Consider the following 21,149-nt stretch of genomic DNA (forward strand, 5'->3'; position numbering starts at 1 on the left):
TATTAATTATTGAGTTGGGTCAACTTAATTTAGAACAATTTAAATTGAGTTGGGCCAACTTAATTTTGAACAATTTAAATTCAAAATATTAATTATTGAGTTGGGTCAACTTAATTTTGAACAATTTAAATTCAAAATATTAATTATTGAGTTGGGTCAACTTAATTTTGAACAATTTAAATTCTAAATATTAATTATTGAGTTGGGCCAACTTAATTTTGAACAATTTAAATTCAAAATATGAATTACTGAGTTGAGTCAACTTAATTTTGAACAATTTAAATTCTAAATATTAATTATTGAGTTGGGCCAACTTAATTTTGGACATTTTAAATTCAAAATATTAATTATTGAGTTGGGTCAACTTAATTTAGAACAGTTTAAATTGAGTTGGGCCAACTTAATTTTGAACAATTTAAATTCAAAATATTAATTATTGAGTTGGGTCAACTTTATTTAGAACAATTTAAATTGATTTGGACCAACTTAATTTTGAACAATTTAAATTCAAAATATTAATTATTGAGTTGGGTCAACTTAATTTTGAACAATTTAAATTCAAAATATTAATTATTGAGTTGGGCCAACTTAATTTTGGACATTTTAAATTCAAAATATTAATTATTGAGTTGGGTCAACTTAATTTAGAACAATTTAAATTGAGTTGGGCCAACTTAATTTTGAACAATTTAAATTCAAAATATTAATTATTGAGTTGGGTCAACTTAATTTAGAACAATTTAAATTGAGTTGGGCCAACTTAATTTTGAACAATTTAAATTCAAAATATTAATTATTGAGTTGGGTCAACTTAATTTTGAACAATTTAAATTCAAAATATTAATTATTGAGTTGGGTCAATGTAAGGGTTCTTCCATTAAATTTTCAGGAGACACTCATGGAGTCAACAAAGTGTAATTTTATTGACCGCAACACTTACTTATTAACAACACTTTGTGCAAAAAAAAAAAAAAAAACACTGACTCATATATTGTGCATCAGCACACAACTGAGTTCTGGGTCTCAGATGTTTTCTCAGGGATCCCTCACCCGAACTAACTCAGCCACAGAAAATGAAGCCCTTTTAACAAGCTGGACCAAACCATTCTTATGATTACAGGGGTCTCACAAGTTCTCAATTACATCAAACTTAAAGGGGGAAAGAAAGAAATACATCTATACACAAACTCAAATAAACAAAATAAAAATCACATTTATCATAAAGCCATAATGAAAATACACTTAAACATACACACACAAAACATCTCTTAAACACATTCAAATTAACACACAACCCCCTGAAAACATATTGTCCCAAAATCTACATTTCTCATAATTCCAGACCCGAATATATAAAGGACACCAGGAAAGGGCGCGCTCTTTTAATTGCAAGCCTTTGTTCCATGCTGCAGTCATGGACCCCGGTGGAACCACGGGTAAGATGTACACATTTAAACAGACTTAAATAAAATGTTAAACCCATAGCTTGGTTGTGGTCTCATTCACTCACTAGCGTGCACTCTAGAAATAAATGATTATTGACTTTGTTGCTCATTGGGGTTTACAGCACCAAAGAGACAACATGTGTTTGGGTAAATAACATTTAAAGAAACAAAATAATTGGTAAATAAGCAGACAAAAACATTAATCCTCTAGAACAAACAAAATATTAGTTTCATATTCAAAGTAAACTAGAACCATTCAAATAAGTACATTCAGTGTGGCCTTAGCCATCACAGTCAACTTAATTTAGAACAATTTAAATTGAGTTGGGCCAACTTAATTTTGAACAATTTAAATTCCAAATATTAATTATTGATTCGGGCCAACTTAATTTTGAACAATTTAAATTCCAAATATTAATTATTGATTCGGGCCAACTTAATTTTGAACAATTTAAATTCAAAATATTAATTATTGAGTTGGGTCAACTTAATTTTGAACAATTTAAATTCTAAATATTAATTATTGAGTTGGGCCAACTTAATTTTGAAAAAATTAAATTCAAAATATGAATTATTGAGTTGGGTCAACTTAATTTTGAACAATTTAAATTCTAAATATGAATTATTGAGTTGGGTCAACTTAATTTTGAACAATTTAAATTCTAAATATTAATTATTGAGTTGGGCCAACTTAATTTTGGACATTTTAAATTCAAAATATTAATTATTGAGTTGGGTCAACTTAATTTAGAACAGTTTAAATTGAGTTGGGCCAACTTAATTTTGAACAATTTAAATTCAAAATATTAATTATTGAGTTGGGTCAACTTTATTTAGAACAATTTAAATTGAGTTGGACCAACTTAATTTTGAACAATTTAAATTCAAAATATTAATTATTGAGTTGGGTCAACTTAATTTTGAACAATTTAAATTCAAAATATTAATTATTGAGTTGGGCCAACTTAATTTTGGACATTTTAAATTCAAAATATTAATTATTGAGTTGGGTCAACTTAATTTAGAACAATTTAAATTGAGTTGGGCCAACTTAATTTTGAACAATTTAAATTCAAAATATTAATTATTGAGTTGGGTCAACTTAATTTAGAACAATTTAAATTGAGTTGGACCAACTTAATTTTGAACAATTTAAATTCAAAATATTAATTATTGAGTTGGGTCAACTTAATTTTGAACAATTTAAATTCAAAATATTAATTATTGAGTTGGGTCAATGTAAGGGTTCTTCCATTAAATTTTCAGGAGACACTCATGGAGTCAACAAAGTGTAATTTTATTGACCGCAACACTTACTTATTAACAACACTTTGTGCAGAAAAACTCATATATTGTGCATCAGCACACAACTGAGTTCTGGGTCTCAGATGTTTTCTCAGGGATCCCTCACCCGAACTAACTCAGCCACAGAAAATGAAGACCTTTTAACAAGCTGGACCAAACCATTCTTATGATTACAGGGGTCTCACAAGTTCTCAATGACATCAATCTTAAAGGGGGAAAGAAAGAAATACATCTATACACAAACTCAAATAAACAAAATAAAAATCACATTTATCATAAAGCCATAATGAAAATACACTTAAACATACACACACAAAACATCTTTTAAACACATTCAAATTAACACACAACCCCCTGAAAACATATTGTCCCAAAATCTACATTTCTCATAATTCCAGACCTGAATATATAAAGGACACCAGGAAAGGGCGCGCTCTTTTAATTGCAAGCCTTTGTTCCATGCTGCAGTCATGGACCCCGGTGGAACCACGGGTAAGATGTACACATTTAAACAGACTTAAATAAAATGTTAAACCCATAGCTTGGTTGTGGTCTCATTTACTCACTAGCGTGCACTCTAGAAATAAATGATTATTGACTTTGTTGCTCATTGGGGTTTACAGCACCAAAGAGACAACATGTGTTTGGGTAAATAACATTTAAAGAAACAAAATAATTGGTAAATAAGCAGACAAAAACATTAATCCTCTAGAACAAACAAAATATTAGTTTCATATTCAAAGTAAACTAGAACCATTCAAATAAGTACATTCAGTGTGGCCTTAGCCATCACAGTCAACTTAATTTAGAACAATTTAAATTGAGTTGGGCCAACTTAATTTTGAACAATTTAAATTCAAAATATTAATTATTGATTCGGGCCAACTTAATTTTGAACAATTTAAATTCAAAATATTAATTATTGAGTTGGGTCAACTTAATTTTGAACAATTTAAATTCTAAATATTAATTATTGAGTTGGGCCAACTTAATTTTGAACAATTTAAATTCAAAATATGAATTACTGAGTTGAGTCAACTTAATTTTGAACAATTTAAATTCTAAATATTAATTATTGAGTTGGGCCAACTTAATTTTGGACATTTTAAATTCAAAATATTAATTATTGAGTTGGGTCAACTTAATTTAGAACAGTTTAAATTGAGTTGGGCCAACTTAATTTTGAACAATTTAAATTCAAAATATTAATTATTGAGTTGGGTCAACTTTATTTAGAACAATTTAAATTGAGTTGGACCAACTTAATTTTGAACAATTTAAATTCAAAATATTAATTATTGAGTTGGGTCAACTTAATTTTGAGCAATTTAAATTCAAAATATTAATTATTGAGTTGGGCCAACTTAATTTTGGACATTTTAAATTCAAAATATTAATTATTGAGTTGGGTCAACTTAATTTAGAACAATTTAAATTGAGTTGGGCCAACATAATTTTGAACAATTTAAATTCAAAATATTAATTATTGAGTTGGGTCAACTTAATTTAGAACAATTTAAATTGAGTTGGACCAACTTAATTTTGAACAATTTAAATTCAAAATATTAATTATTGAGTTGGGTCAACTTAATTTTGAACAATTTAAATTCAAAATATTAATTATTGAGTTGGGTCAATGTAAGGGTTCTTCCATTAAATTTTCAGGAGACACTCATGGAGTCAACAAAGTGTAATTTTATTGACCGCAACAGTTATTAACAACACTTTGTGCAAAAAAAAAAAAACACTGACTCATATATTGTGCATCAGCACACAACTGAGTTCTGGGTCTCAGATGTTTTCTCAGGGATCCCTCACCCGAACTAACTCAGCCACAGAAAATGAAGCCCTTTTAACAAGCTGGACCAAACCATTCTTATGATTACAGGGGTCTCACAAGTTCTCAATTACATCAAACTTAAAGGGGGAAAGAAAGAAATACATCTATACACAAACTCAAATAAACAAAATAAAAATCACATTTATCATAAAGCCATAATGAAAATACACTTAAACATACACACACAAAACATCTTTTAAACACATTCAAATTAACACACAACCCCCTGAAAACATATTGTCCCAAAATCTACATTTCTCATAATTCCAGACCTGAATATATAAAGGACACCAGGAAAGGGCACGCTCTTTTAATTGCAAGCCTTTGTTCCATGCTGCAGTCATGGACCCCGGTGGAACCACAGGTAAGATGTACACATTTAAACAGACTTAAATAAAATGTTAAACCCATAGCTTGGTTGTGGTCTCATTTACTCACTAGCGTGCACTCTAGAAATAAATGATTATTGACTTTGTTGCTCATTGGGGTTTACAGCACCAAAGAGACAACATGTGTTTGGGTAAATAACATTTAAAGAAACAAAATAATTGGTAAATAAGCAGACAAAAACATTAATCCTCTAGAACAAACAAAATATTAGTTTCATATTCAAAGTAAACTAGAACCATTCAAATAAGTACATTCAGTGTGGCCTTAGCCATCACAGTCAACTTAATTTAGAACAATTTAAATTGAGTTGGGCCAACTTAATTTTGAACAATTTAAATTCCAAATATTAATTATTGATTCGGGCCAACTTAATTTTGAACAATTTAAATTCAAAATATTAATTATTGATTCGGGCCAACTTAATTTTGAACAATTTAAATTCAAAATATGAATTACTGAGTTGAGTCAACTTAATTTTGAACAATTTAAATTCTAAATATTAATTATTGAGTTGGGCCAACTTAATTTTGAACAATTTAAATTCAAAATATGAATTACTGAGTTGAGTCAACTTAATTTTGAACAATTTAAATTCTAAATATTAATTATTGAGTTGGGCCAACTTAATTTTGGACATTTTAAATTCAAAATATTAATTATTGAGTTGGGTCAACTTAATTTAGAACAGTTTAAATTGAGTTGGGCCAACTTAATTTTGAACAATTTAAATTCAAAATATTAATTTTTGAGTTGGGTCAACTTAATTTTGAACAATTTAAATTCAAAATATTAATTATTGAGTTGGGTCAACTTAATTTAGAACAATTTAAATTGAGTTGGACCAACTTAATTTTGAACAATTTAAATTCAAAATATTAATTATTGAGTTGGGTCAACTTAATTTTGAACAATTTAAATTCAAAATATTAATTATTAAGTTGGGTCAACTTAATTTTGAACAATTTAAATTCTAAATATTAATTATTGAGTTGGGCCAACTTAATTTTGAACAATTTAAATTCAAAATATGAATTACTGAGTTGAGTCAACTTAATTTTGAACAATTTAAATTCTAAATATTAATTATTGAGTTGGGCCAACTTAATTTTGGACATTTTAAATTCAAAATATTAATTATTGAGTTGGGTCAACTTAATTTAGAACAGTTTAAATTGAGTTGGGCCAACTTAATTTTGAACAATTTAAATTCAAAATATTAATTATTGAGTTGGGTCAACTTTATTTAGAACAATTTAAATTGAGTTGGACCAACTTAATTTTGAACAATTTAAATTCAAAATATTAATTATTGAGTTGGGTCAACTTAATTTTGAACAATTTAAATTCAAAATATTAATTATTGAGTTGGGCCAACTTAATTTTGGACATTTTAAATTCAAAATATTAATTATTGAGTTGGGTCAACTTAATTTAGAACAATTTAAATTGAGTTGGGCCAACTTAATTTTGAACAATTTAAATTCAAAATATTAATTATTGAGTTGGGTCAACTTAATTTAGAACAATTTAAATTGAGTTGGACCAACTTAATTTTGAACAATTTAAATTCAAAATATTAATTATTGAGTTGGGTCAACTTAATTTAGAACAATTTAAATTGAGTTGGACCAACTTAATTTTGAACAATTTAAATTCAAAATATTAATTATTGAGTTGGGTCAACTTAATTTTGAACAATTTAAATTCAAAATATTAATTATTGAGTTGGGTCAATGTAAGGGTTCTTCCATTAAATTTTCAGGAGACACTCATGGAGTCAACAAAGTGTAATTTTATTGACCGCAACACTTACTTATTAACAACACTTTGTGCAAAAAAAAAAAAAAAACACTGACTCATATATTGTGCATCAGCACACAACTGAGTTCTGGGTCTCAGATGTTTTCTCAGGGATCCCTCACCCGAACTAACTCAGCCACAGAAAATGAAGCCCTTTTAACAAGCTGGACCAAACCATTCTTATGATTACAGGGGTCTCACAAGTTCTCAATTACATCAAACTTAAAGGGGGAAAGAAAGAAATACATCTATACACAAACTCAAATAAACAAAATAAAAATCACATTTATCATAAAGCCATAATGAAAATACACTTAAACATACACACACAAAACATCTCTTAAACACATTCAAATTAACACACAACCCCCTGAAAACATATTGTCCCAAAATCTACATTTCTCATAATTCCAGACCCGAATATATAAAGGACACCAGGAAAGGGCGCGCTCTTTTAATTGCAAGCCTTTGTTCCATGCTGCAGTCATGGACCCCGGTGGAACCACGGGTAAGATGTACACATTTAAACAGACTTAAATAAAATGTTAAACCCATAGCTTGGTTGTGGTCTCAATTACTCACTAGCGTGCACTCTAGAAATAAATGATTATTGACTTTGTTGCTCATTGGGGTTTACAGCACCAAAGAGACAACATGTGTTTGGGTAAATAACATTTAAAGAAACAAAATAATTGGTAAATAAGCAGACAAAAACATTAATCCTCTAGAACAAACAAAATATTAGTTTCATATTCAAAGTAAACTAGAACCATTCAAATAAGTACATTCAGTGTGGCCTTAGCCATCACAGTCAACTTAATTTAGAACAATTTAAATTGAGTTGGGCCAACTTAATTTTGAACAATTCAAATTCCAAATATTAATTATTGATTCGGGCCAACTTAATTTTGAACAATTTAAATTCCAAATATTAATTATTGATTCGGGCCAACTTAATTTTGAACAATTTAAATTCAAAATATTAATTATTGAGTTGGGTCAACTTAATTTTGAACAATTTAAATTCTAAATATTAATTATTGAGTTGGGCCAACTTAATTTTGAAAAAATTAAATTCAAAATATGAATTATTGAGTTGGGTCAACTTAATTTTGAACAATTTAAATTCTAAATATGAATTATTGAGTTGGGTCAACTTAATTTTGAACAATTTAAATTCTAAATATTAATTATTGAGTTGGGCCAACTTAATTTTGGACATTTTAAATTCAAAATATTAATTATTGAGTTGGGTCAACTTAATTTAGAACAGTTTAAATTGAGTTGGGCCAACTTAATTTTGAACAATTTAAATTCAAAATATTAATTATTGAGTTGGGTCAACTTTATTTAGAACAATTTAAATTGAGTTGGACCAACTTAATTTTGAACAATTTAAATTCAAAATATTAATTATTGAGTTGGGTCAACTTAATTTTGAACAATTTAAATTCCAAATATTAATTATTGAGTTGGGCCAACTTAATTTTGGACATTTTAAATTCAAAATATTAATTATTGAGTTGGGTCAACTTAATTTAGAACAATTTAAATTGAGTTGGGCCAACTTAATTTTGAACAATTTAAATTCAAAATATTAATTATTGAGTTGGGTCAACTTAATTTAGAACAATTTAAATTGAGTTGGACCAACTTAATTTTGAACAATTTAAATTCAAAATATTAATTATTGAGTTGGGTCAACTTAATTTTGAACAATTTAAATTCAAAATATTAATTATTGAGTTGGGTCAATGTAAGGGTTCTTCCATTAAATTTTCAGGAGACACTCATGGAGTCAACAAAGTGTAATTTTATTGACCGCAACACTTACTTATTAACAACACTTTGTGCAAAAAAAAAAAACACTGACTCATATATTGTGCATCAGCACACAACTGAGTTCTGGGTCTCAGATGTTTTCTCAGGGATCCCTCACCCGAACTAACTCAGCCACAGAAAATGAAGCCCTTTTAACAAGCTGGACCAAACCATTCTTATGATTACAGGGGTCTCACAAGTTCTCAATGACATCAAACTTAAAGGGGGAAAGAAAGAAATACATCTATACACAAACTCAAATAAACAAAATAAAAATCACATTTATCATAAAGCCATAATGAAAATCCACTTAAACATACACACACAAAACATCTTTTAAACACATTCAAATTAACACACAACCCCCTGAAAACATATTGTCCCAAAATCTACATTTCTCATAATTCCAGACCCGAATATATAAAGGACACCAGGAAAGGGCGCGCTCTTTTAATTGCAAGCCTTTGTTCCATGCTGCAGTCATGGACCCCGGTGGAACCACGGGTAAGATGTACACATTTAAACAGACTTAAATAAAATGTTAAACCCATAGCTTGGTTGTGGTCTCATTTACTCACTAGCGTGCACTCTAGAAATAAATGATTATTGACTTTGTTGCTCATTGGGGTTTACAGCACCAAAGAGACAACATGTGTTTGGGTAAATAACATTTAAAGAAACAAAATAATTGGTAAATAAGCAGACAAAAACATTAATCCTCTAGAACAAACAAAATATTAGTTTCATATTCAAAGTAAACTAGAACCATTCGAATAAGTACATTCAGTGTGGCCTTAGCCATCACAGTCAACTTAATTTAGAACAATTTAAATTGAGTTGGGCCAACTTAATTTTGAACAATTTAAATTCCAAATATTAATTATTGATTCGGGCCAACTTAATTTTGAACAATTTAAATTCCAAATATTAATTATTGAGTTGGGTCAACTTAATTTTGAACAATTTAAATTCTAAATATTAATTATTGAGTTAGGCCAACTTAATTCTGAACAATTTAAATTCAAAATATGAATTATTGAGTTGGGTCAACTTAATTTTGAACAATTTAAATTATAAATATTAATTATTGAGTTGGGCCAACTTAATTTTGGACATTTTAAATTCAAAATATTAATTATTGAGTTGGGTCAACTTAATTTAGAACAATTTAAATTGAGTTGGGCCAACTTAATTTTGAACAATTTAAATTCAAAATATTAATTATTAAGTTGGGTCAACTTTATTTAGAACAATTTAAATTGAGTTTGACCAACTTAATTTTGAACAATTTAAATTCAAAATATTAATTATTGAGTTGGGTCAACTTAATTTTGAACAATTTAAATTCCAAATATTAATTATTGAGTTGGGCCAACTTAATTTTGGACATTTTAAATTCAAAATATTAATTATTGAGTTGGGTCAACTTAATTTAGAACAATTTAAATTCCAAATATTAATTATTGAGTTGGGTCAACTTAATTTAGAACAATTTAAATTGAGTTGGGCCAACATAATTTTGAACAATTTAAATTCCAAATATTAATTATTGAGTTGGGTCAACTTAAATTTGAACAATTTAAATTCCAAATATTAATTATTGAGTTGGGCCAACTTAATTTTGGACATTTTAAATTCAAAATATTAATTATTGAGTTTTGTCAACTTAATTTCGAACAATTTAAATTGAGTTGGGCCAACTTAATTTTGAACAATTTAAATTCAAAATATTAATTATTGAGTTGGGTCAACTTAATTTAGAACAATTTAAATTGAGTTGAACCAACTTAATTTTGAACAATTTAAATTCAAAATATTAATTATTGAGTTGGGTCAACTTAATTTTGAACAATTTAAATTCAAAATATGAATTATTGAGTTGGGCCAACTTAATTTTGAACAATGTAAATTGAGTTGGGCCAACTTAATTTTGGACATTTTAAATTCAAAATATTAATTATTTAGTTGGGTCAGCTTAATTTAGAACAATTTAAATTGAGTTGGGAAGTCCGTGTACTTTTTCGTTCATTCATTATTCTATTTTGGAATGAAAGATGAAATTTAAAAAAGGGTGCAGTTTGTTTTTTTGTTTAAAAGAAAAAAAAAGCAGAAATGGCTGTATTTTGTTTTCCAAACGTATTGTTGTCATCAAATAATAGTATTAGAAAATTGGATGACATTTCGGATCGTTTTTTAATTTGTAATATTTATTTGTACTTTTATTGTATTTCATTTGACTGATCCTATCTTTACCCGGAAGTAAATTAAACCATCGTCCGAAGTCATAGATATCTACACTAGATGTCGGACATGTATTTATGTCCGACACAGTCAAACATGTATTTATCATTGAGTCCAAATAAAATTTAAGGTTTTGATATTAAGATAATCTAATTCTTTTTCAAAATATAATGCATAGTGCAAGTAGGCCTAAGTTTATTAGTCACATTCTTCCACTTGAGTAAACTTAGAATGAACTATCGGTATTTATATATAAATGAGCAAAACTTGGCCACTAATTATTTAATCTTCATTTCTTTTAATGATCACAATTAAAGTTTTAATTTAATTAAATTGAACAAGCGCAACATTCAGCATTCAATCAAATATTCTAAAAGATGTGTTATTAATAATGTTATTTCAACATAATATCTCGTTATTTCGACATAATATGTGTGCGTGCAAAAAGCAAGACATTTGTAAATCCGGTGACGAGTGCATTGATTTTTATTAATAAACTTGTGTTTTCTGACAGTATCGGCTGCAAAGATGAAGTTGACGATCGTCATATTCGTAGTGAACGCGCCTATAGAGAGAAATCTCTAATCTCTAATTTATCTGAGTTAAGACTATGAAACAAGATGGCTTTATTTCAGGAGTGGAAGATATCAATGACATACAAATACAGATCTGGTATCTAAATGCAAGCAACCTTAAACATAAAGTAATCAAATATTCCTAGATTAAAAAAAAAAGTTCCATAACCCCAGTGGTCTGATGGAAAATAAATCTTTTGGAATGACACTCAAAAGTTTTGAGAGAGAACGCAAAAGCTTTGAAAAATATTTTTTCCTCACATTCCATATTTGTCCCTTTTAGGGGCTTTGTATACATGAACCTCAAGAAACATTAAAATGATATATAAAATCAATGTCATGACCCCTTTAATTCTAATTCATGTAAAATATGGAGTCTACCCTGACTAAAGTCCATTTCTCAGACTTAAACTTGCAGTGCAGTTTGGAAAAGCACACAGATCATATACAGTATAATTTTGAGAGAGAGAACAATTTTGTAGAATTCCAGATAAAGCAACCAAGTATTAATATGATTAGAAACTAATTTTTAGCACTACACTTAATAGTTGATTTATTAAAGAAAGTGCAAATGAATGCCAATACAAACACAACCTATCACAAATCCTGTGAAAAAGGCCAGACATTCTCATTTTAAACTAGACATTGTTTGACATCAGGACATCAGTGATGTGTAAACTGAATTTGGCAACAATACAGTGAATTACAGTGAAGTTATTGAATATTTTACATAATAAAAATCATCAAAAAGATACATTTACAATTGTATGTATAGCCTACAATTAAAAACTTTTTTTTTTTTTTTAAATAAGTTTTGTAGTATAACCATCAGGACATCAGTGATGTGTAAACTGAATTTGGCAACAATACAGTGAATTACAGTTAAGTAATTGCATTTTCTCATAAAAATGATAAATTTACAATTGTATACAATTTAAAATATATTTTTTCCCAAAATAAGTGTTGTAGTATAGTAACCATCAGGACAGCAGTGATGTGTGAACTGAATTTGATGACAATAGTGTGTGACAGTGAAGTTATTGACTGTTTTCGTACTAACGCTTTTCGGGTTTTGCACTTTGCAGACGGTCCCTTCGGATCTGTCTCTCTGCCGTCTGCGCATAGAAATCGATGTATTTTGTCCACTGCGAAGGAAAGCTCGTTTTGAGGAAGATTTGAGTGTTATTTGTGTAGTAACAACGTTTACCTCACGAGTTATTGACCTGGGAAGTTCGAATCTGTGAATTTATGGCCAACTTTACTCAACTCACACAGTTTCCCTCTGCCACGCGAAACAACCAACGTGATGCAATCGATTTTCAGTTCATAAAGGTGATTGATCTGTTGATCTTTCGTCTGTTTAATTTTTTTGTCCCTCCAAACATTGTGATTTCAGTTTCAATGCACAAAAGTCTTTGTGTTATTTGAAGTACACAGACTGCATGTATTTACATACCTGGTAAAACCATAGTAACAGGCAGTGTGGTTCAAAGCACATGCAAAGTATTGCCTCACCCTATTCAAATTGAGTGTTAGGTTCCAGTGCAGTTGCTGGAAAACTTTTGAAGCTTGATGAACACTGCTGTGTTATTAATGAATTAAATCAACTCTATTTGCTAAAAACTATATATATATATATATATATATATATATATATATATATATATATATATATATATATATATATATATATATATATATATATATATATATATATATATATATATATATATATATATACACACACACACTTACCTATACTCATATATGTAAGGGTTGAGCTGACGGTAAAAAAATAAATAAAAGATCCTTCTCCTTGGTTGGAGTCGATTTTTTCATAATTATTATATTTATCAAGCTGACTCATATCTTAACAAGGTAAAGCACATTAAAGACAACATCAAAGAGGTGACTAAGTTTTTAATTGCAAACAGTTCGCAAATGCTTGATTACAGAAACGTCAACCTCACCTATCTGTATATAAAATATTGATAGCCTAGGCCTAGGGCCTATATCTTGTCGTTCTACTAATCACAATGGTGAAAAATATGCATCGCACTCTTTATTACAAGTTCTTACTTCACCTGCCCTTTTTAATTCAAGTAATTAATTAGCTTATAACAGTTCTGTAATTTAACAGCCCTATTTATAAATAGTTTAATAAGCATCACTGATTACATGCAATAACAGTCAATGACTGTGAGTGATTCATACTAAATTTTTTGGTTCAAACAGAGCAATCGTAAAAAAATTGCATATTTCTTTGCATGTAGAGGTAGGCTATGTCACCTCTCACTGGTGTATATATTTTTTTTAAAAAAGAGGAAGGGGTTGTACCTCTGTATTCAGGAAGTGTGTTGTCAAACTCAAACTCTGACAGTGTACATCCTGTGTGAGAAGCAAAAACCCCAAACATTTTCAGCCTATTTCTCTTTTCAGCTTTACACCGAGACTGTTTTCTGTGCTTAAAGGTGTGATATTGAGAGGTAAGTTATTTTATGATATTAAAGATGTACATTAATCAATAAGGATAATGTAAATGAAATAATATTTGAGAATGACATACACAAGTGCTACCGGAAATACAGAGCACTAATATACTAGATTATTTCAAAAGCATCCCATTACTCAATTGTTACTTTATTCTTTATTGTCAATTATGATGTAGCTTATGGTTTTTCAAAATACTTCAATAGAGAAAATACAGCTTTGTGAAGAGGAAGAAACTTTTTTCATTCACAGGATGGAGGACACGTTTCTACGTGTGTGTTTCGTCGTCGTCAGTCTGCTGCTCTCAAAGGATAACAATGTCTTTCACGACCAAGATGACAGCATCACGGTGAGCATGCAAGACCATGAGCTTGTTCTTCTGGAGGAGGGAGCAAAGCTGGAACAAGGGGAGCACGCTGTTTCCAATGAACTGCCACATTCAAATCAGGAAGTGCCACAGAATCATCACAGGATGCCAAGAAGAGAGGGGGACGCGTCAGATGTTCAACAAATTACGCCAAATGTCAAGACCACAGTGCAGCACGAGGAGCAAATGTCCCCGGTGGGAGAGCAAAACGACTTCCGCCAAAAGGCGTTTGCACCAGATGACCAGGAAAAATTGGATATTGACAAAGACAAATGGACATTGCATATGCCAAAGGAAGGCCTAACACATGAAGAAGTCAATGTGGATCTGTCAGGGTCTACTGTGGACCAGAATGTCTCTCGGGGGGACGCGACACAGCCGGAAAAGCCACAAAGCGACCAGATTGACACCCATCGTGATCAGGGTTTACTCATCGACCAAAAAACACCAACTTCAAGCCAAAGGTTGACAGTGATAACTCAAGATAAACAATCTAGTGATCAAGAGGACACCTTAAGCTGGTACTTTTGGAAGACACTCTCCTTGATTTCATTATTTCGTGTGTTGAAAATGTTCCTGGAAAAGGGCTCCAAACTACAATGGAAGACACGATGTCTGAGCATCTCCTCACTAGCTTCTAATATTGATAACACGACTTTAACTAGCTTCCATGTCCTGGTTACACCCAGTTACAGCTGGCAAACTTGTGAGTTTGTAGAGGGTTTTGTGAACGACCTTCTGAAAACCATGAAAAATATGAGCACTGCAGGTTCAGACTTGGAGATTGCGGACTTTGTTGGCGTTGGCAGCTTATACGAGCAATGGGCTTCAAAGAAGAGCGTCATGTGCGACATACACATACCCATCATCCCACCAAAGCTGTATAGCTTTGAGTTTGAGCTTTTGAAAGAAAGTAGAGGTTCTTCAACCAACCAGTACTGTTGCAAAGTCAAGATGGTCAAAGGCAGTGCCAGTTCAATCTGCCCTTGCAACAATTCAAACCTAGATGACGATGATATGTTGTGCCTTTTACATCCAAATAACAAAAAAGAGGATCATGTGGCTGAAAGTAACATTATTGACCTTCTATGCCAAGAGAACAGCTCATATCTTGCAAAAACACATGTTGTGAAGTGGTTTAAAACAGCCATTATGAAAGCATGGAAAGAGATAAGCCACAAATATGAGTTTGAGCTAATATTCCCGAATACGGAAAACCCTGGAAGTCTCAAAGTTAAGTTTAGGTCAGGACAGGCCATCCTGTTCAGCCTCACTCCCGTGGTCAGGTTTAAAGACTCAGAGGTACATCTGATCTCCTATCTTCCCTCTGCCACAATTTCTGAAACCCATTGGCCCATGTGTTTTGGACGCTACGAAAACGCCCTCCTAAAGCATGTAACCAAAACTCTTCCAGACAATGCTTGCCATATTCATTGTCTACAGATCCTTTCCTTCCTACACAAACACCAAATTGACCTGACTGGACCATGTGGGCTAACAAGCTACCACTTGAAGAATGCACTGCTGCATCTTCTTGTCAACAGACCCTCATCTTGGGACCCTGAGCACATAGTTTTGAGACTAAATGATCTGCTGACTTTACTCCAACAGAAAATCAACGCTAAAGTGTTTGACCACGCCCTGGTTGGGAACCCTTTAATTCCTACTGAAATTGGATTTCCCGAAGAATTTAGAGCAGGAAAGCCCATTAACTTGTTTCAACCTTTATCAAACAATGAGCTGTACTTAAAAACCAACAGACACTTAATGGAGATGATTAGAAACATACCAGTGCTGATACACGAATATGGATCAGTAAGAAATGTTCTGTAAAAGCACCATTTGATTTGAGATTGTATATATATATATATATATATATAAAAAAAAAAATGTTTACTCTTAGGATGGAAAAAAATAAAATAAAGGAACGGAAAGTAGTGAACTCGGTTTAATACATTAGCTTGACAATGCATCACCACATGGACTATAACAGCGTCATTCTATGATCCAACTTAAAACATCTGCCATCTGTAAAAGGCATCCTCTTAGTAATCATCTGATTCCCAGGAAGACTCGTCATCGCCATCTAAAGGGAACTCCGGCAAGGGCTCCTCTGGTGATGAGGTTTCCCTTCCCATCTTCAATTCCCAGGACTCACTGGTGATCAATGACTTACCTGTTAGAGACAGAAAAACTTTGTCAGCGAGAAAGCAATTCGAGCAAATCAAACTTAATTTGGGAAACAAATCTATCACTGACCAGACACCCTTGGAGAAGCAGGACATTGAGATGCACAGCATTTACAGACAGAGTCATAACCGTACAGCTCAGTCCACCTAAAGCACACAAATGACAGTCGTGGATACATTTAAAGTCTTAAGGTACAATAAGCGATTTCTGAGAAACGCTGATGAAAGTGGATTGGACAGAGCACTAAAACACTTGTAGCCAATCAGCAGTAATGGGCGTGTCCACTCATGGGGGGGATGCTTGTGCATTGCTGTTCATGAATTTGGAGTCAGAGCCATCAAGATAGGGGTGTGATCCATTGGAGTAGGGGCTTGTTTGTTTTTGTAATTTTAAATAACAGTGTTTGCTTGCTGCACCTTTAACTCAAAATGGTTTAATAACAGTATACGCACGGGAGATCCCATCATTGGAGAAGACATTTTTGGGAATAAATTTGTGCTTGTAAACTCACATCTTGGTGTGTTTGTTATACATGCATGACTTGGCATTAGGTGTAGGAGTCTCTGGTCCAAAGTCCAACTCACAATGCAAAAACATGGTCTATCAAGAAAAGAGGGGATTTTTAAAGGAGGTCAACAAGCCAAACATGTATAAAAAAAAAAAAAAAAAAAAAAAAAAAACATCATTTTATACCTTTTTGGACTGTGGCAGGGAAACCATGTTTTTAAACAGAAAAGCTCCCACACAAAGTCTCACAGTCATCTTGTCATCACTGGTGTAGAACTTTGTCAGAGCGCTTTTCTTACTGTCCACCAGGCATCTATACAGAGATAAAGTTGGAACAAAATGGAAACTCCAATAATCTATTTACCACAACATAACCAAGTAAAACAATAGAGCTGCACAATTAATCGTTAAAAGATTCCGATCTCAAATTAAACACCTGCATTCTTAAAGATTCGCTGATTACAAACATTCAAGTTATCCCAGTACTTTTGTGATTAGTTTATAGTTTGGATATAAACAGTCTATCGGACATTCAAATTAAGCTTTTTTAAATAGACTGCAGCAATTATCATTTTGTCAGAACCTCTAGTAAATTTGATGGTATTTTGGTTCATTTATCCAGAATCATGAAGCTCTATGAAACGAGCAAAGTAAATCTAAGCTACAGTCAACCTTAATGCTATTTAATTAACGTAGAAAACTCAATGTGCTTGCTTCGTTTTATAAATAAGCATGTAGATATATTTACCCATAATTCTCAACAACAGAATATTTATCCGCCGACCAAGCGCTTGGATTGGAAGTGACAAAACAACTGTTCAGGTACAGCCGTTTTCTTGTTCCCATGCTGGGACTTTTAGCTTCAAAGCAGACAGGTTTTCCAAGGTCAAAGCTCTGGCCAGCCGTAAGCGAGTTCCAAGATGCTGAAATCACAAACAAATCAGTTTTCATAAGTAATATTGCCAGTTCAGTACAAACTATATAAATAAATAAAATATGGCATGTATGTGTGTGCAAACGTTACAGCATAGTTACATTACAACCTAAGTTTGTTTATATATATTTTTAATGTTTTTAAAAGTAGTATCTTCTGCTCACCAAGGCTGCATTGATAAAAAATAAAAAATAAAGTAATATTGTGAAATATTACACAGCTGTTTTCTGTGTGAATATACAGTAAAGTGTAATTTATTCCTGTGATCAAAGCTGAATTTTCAGCATTATTACTCTTCAGTGTCACATGATCCTTCAGAAATCATAATATGATGATTTGATGCTCAAGAAACATTGGTTTATTATCAATGTTGAAAACAGTTATTTACATTTTTATTTCATGATGATATGATGAATAGAAAGTTCAAAAGAACAGCATTTATCTGAAATCTAAAGCTTTTGTAACAAACACTAACGTTCAAAAGTTTGGGGTCAGTAAGAATTTTATTTTTGTTTTTGGGGGAAAGAAATAAAATCAATCAATACTTTTATTCATCAAGGATGAGTTAAACTGATCAAAAGTTACAGTAAAGACATGTTAGAAAATATTCTATTTTAAACAAATGCTGTTCTTTTGAACTTTCTATTCAAAGAATTTTGAAAAAAAAAATTGTACACAACTGTTTTCAACATTAATAATAATAATAATAATAATTAATGTTTCTTGAGCATCAAATCATCATATTAGAATGATTTCTGAAGGATCATGTGACACTGAAGACTGGAGTAATGATGCTGAAAATTCAGCTTTGATCACAGGAATAAATTACAGTTTAAAATATATTAAAATAGAAAACAGTCATTTTAAATTGTCATAATATTTCACAAAATTACTTTTTTTAAAATTGTTTTTATCAAATAAATACAGCCTTGGCGAGCAGAAGATACTTTTTAAAAATACATACATACCTGCCTACACACACGGTATGTATATGAGTGCAAAAGTTACAACATAGTTACATTACAACATAAGTTTCAAATACACATAGAAATACTTGAAAGTGAAAACAGATTACTAATACCATCCATTGCAGCAAGTGTGGGCCCTGTTCGAGTTTGTATGGTCTTGTACAAGATTCCACCTGCTACCTGGGGTAAGAATCCTATCTTATAAGAGCGATGGAACCTTAAATTTAGAAACAAAAGAAGCCAACCAATTACATTTAACACAATTAACGCTTTAAAATATCAGAAATTTAAACCATTTTTTTTACTTTGTGTAGCTACATCGAATAGGCACCCTAAACGGCTGTTCCCTCACAATCAGATCGGTGTCATCTGGCATATAGTGGAGCGTGTTTGTGTAAGTCACACGATCTGCATCCTCCTGAAATAAAACGACATAGCCTATCACATCACTAAAAAATGCATTTGACAACCCTTTTCACATTACATGGGTAAACTTCTATAGCAGAGAATGAGAGACTACATTAAATGTGTTCCCATTTCCTCAAATAGCAAAAGAACTCCAACAGTGTTTTCACAACTTTCTAAAAGAGGAAAAAAAAAATAGAGAGAGATAAATAATAGCAGTCAGAGAGAGAAATGTCAACTTTACGGTCACTCCCACAGCCACTATATTAGAAACACCCTCAGCAGCGTTAACATACATATACACACACGCATGTATGCATGTATGCATAGTAGGCTATATAAAAAAACTATACCTATACGAAGTATAGTGTTATAAATGTACTTAAATATAAAAATATAAAACCTTTACATGATTTACGATGCCGATGACTGTTAAAACGCGTCATCACAGTCTGTGAAAAGGGTCCGTTCACAGCAGCGCCATCTTTGATTTTTAAAGGGAATGAAAGCTTGGCCGTGAGGGATAGACATAATCTCGTCAGTGGGTTGTAGTAGCCTACAGTGTTTTTGGATTGTCCCGCTGACGAAACACACCAAAGAAATCCTTCAGAGAAATTTCTCAGACAAAATGAGCTGTGGAAAATTATAATTGATCTATCGTTTTTTTTTTTCCTTCAGCGGATGCCATTTAAAACACAGCCTCGCTTTCATACCTGCCATGGCGCTGCTCTGAATAAGGTCTATTGACGGGGGTGGAAGGGGAAGCGATAAAAAGAAAATGCCGTCACCAACCCCTCGTTGTATGCCACATCCTTTAAGATAGTACAAAAAATGATAATGAGTATCTGAGCCTTTGTTGACAGCACACGTTCCTAGCTTCAGGTTTTTCCATGCGCTGGGGTCGGCAAACAAACTTCTCCGCACTTTCACGTGAATCCGGTCCATGTAACACATCACCTCAATATTCGGATCAGAGACAGGCTTCTTAGGTTTCACGTCGGCCGTTTCGGCCAGAAGTATTGATTTGAGCAGCGGAGGCACCGGCCTAGGCCTACTGTCCCTTTCTGGGGTGAAAAGTTCTTTATACAGCATAGATGCCTGTATTCGTACCGACCCCGGTAGCATTAGCGGAAGTAGTGGTTTTGAGGCCAATAAACCGTTTTTGACTTGAAATGTTTTTGACTCCGTTAAACCGTCTTTGTCTCGAACTGGTTTTGAGTCTGATAAATCGGTTTTGACTTTAAATGGTTTTGAGTCCGGTAAACCAGCTTTGAATTGTGTCATAAATCCATCACTGTCACCACTATTATCATCTTCATCATCATCATCATCATCATCATCTGGGCTTAATGTGAAACTTTCCATCGAGTCCCATTCCTCCTCTGGGTCAATGTCAATATCAGTGTCAGAATCTTCAGATTGGAGCGAGTATACTAAATGATTAGAGCTGAGAAAAACAACCAGAAGACAGTTCAGCCACATCTCTGCAGTTTCTTGCTACCGTTCCTCCACTTAATTCTCTGAGGCTGTCCCTCCATCTCAAGACATTTGTAGTAGCATATCAGTGTGACAAGAAACACCTGCTGTTAATTGGCTCAAACCTGAACGAGCTCCACCAAAAACAGGACAAGTTTGACGTCTGCTGGATAAAGCTGGTATTGCATTTAGCGAGGACATCGCAAGTCAGAAAAAACACCTAAAATTCTCTAAACTGTAGTGCAAATGTCACAACTGTTTCTGCTGCAACAATTCTATTGCATTATGTCTGCAAAATGTAACATCCAAAACGTGTATTTCATGCTAGTTATTGTGTCATTAAATTGGCCAATGCCACCAAAACAAAAAGTGCTTTTGTCATCGTGTGTGAGAGC

At 31.9% G+C, this 21,149-nt stretch overlaps 2 protein-coding genes across 3 annotated transcripts; one reads left to right on the forward strand and one right to left on the reverse strand.

The window, feature by feature from the left end:
• Positions 1–13,800: 13,800 nt before the first annotated feature.
• On the forward strand, positions 13,801–16,107 carry LOC308688111 (inositol 1,4,5-trisphosphate receptor-interacting protein; the record flags this gene model as incomplete). The annotated part of the gene is made up of 2 exons (XM_081360999.1): positions 13,801–13,903; positions 14,160–16,107. Exon 2 carries the CDS (start codon positions 14,161–14,163, stop codon positions 16,105–16,107), a length of 1,947 nt encoding a protein of 648 aa, XP_081217125.1. The 5' UTR covers positions 13,801–13,903; position 14,160.
• Positions 16,009–21,107, reverse strand: zp3c (zona pellucida glycoprotein 3c). 2 transcript variants are annotated; one of them, XM_081361000.1, is made up of 8 exons: positions 20,071–21,107; positions 19,179–19,291; positions 18,987–19,090; positions 17,720–17,894; positions 17,158–17,284; positions 16,976–17,064; positions 16,534–16,610; positions 16,009–16,450 (listed from the first exon to the last, which is right to left on the reverse strand). In XM_081361000.1, the coding sequence occupies exons 1-8, from the start codon at positions 20,758–20,760 to the stop codon at positions 16,320–16,322; spliced, it is 1,506 nt and encodes a 501-aa protein (XP_081217126.1). In that variant the 5' UTR covers positions 20,761–21,107; the 3' UTR covers positions 16,009–16,319. The 2 variants fall into 2 exon arrangements, 1 of the variants encoding a protein (XP_081217126.1); XR_014029830.1 differs by lacking the exon at positions 16,976–17,064 and having other exon boundaries at positions 16,154–16,450.
• Positions 21,108–21,149: the final 42 nt, after the last annotated feature.

Source organism: Scardinius erythrophthalmus (genome assembly GCF_964197995.2).
Source record: "Scardinius erythrophthalmus genome assembly, chromosome: 3".
In the NCBI taxonomy this organism is placed as follows: domain Eukaryota; kingdom Metazoa; phylum Chordata; class Actinopteri; order Cypriniformes; family Leuciscidae; genus Scardinius; species Scardinius erythrophthalmus.

Bases quoted from the DNA above. Each gene is read 5' to 3' on its own strand.
- zp3c (XM_081361000.1), bottom strand. From the start codon at position 20,760: ATGTGGCTGAACTGTCTTCTGGTTGTTTTTCTCAGCTCTAATCATTTA. The intron at 17,895-18,986 runs GTATTAGTAATC...TTGTGATTTCAG, and splicing joins CACACTTGCTGCAATGGATG to CATCTTGGAACTCGCTTACG. The intron at 17,285-17,719 runs GTAAATATATCT...ATCTCTGTATAG, and splicing joins TCTGTTGTTGAGAATTATGG to ATGCCTGGTGGACAGTAAGA.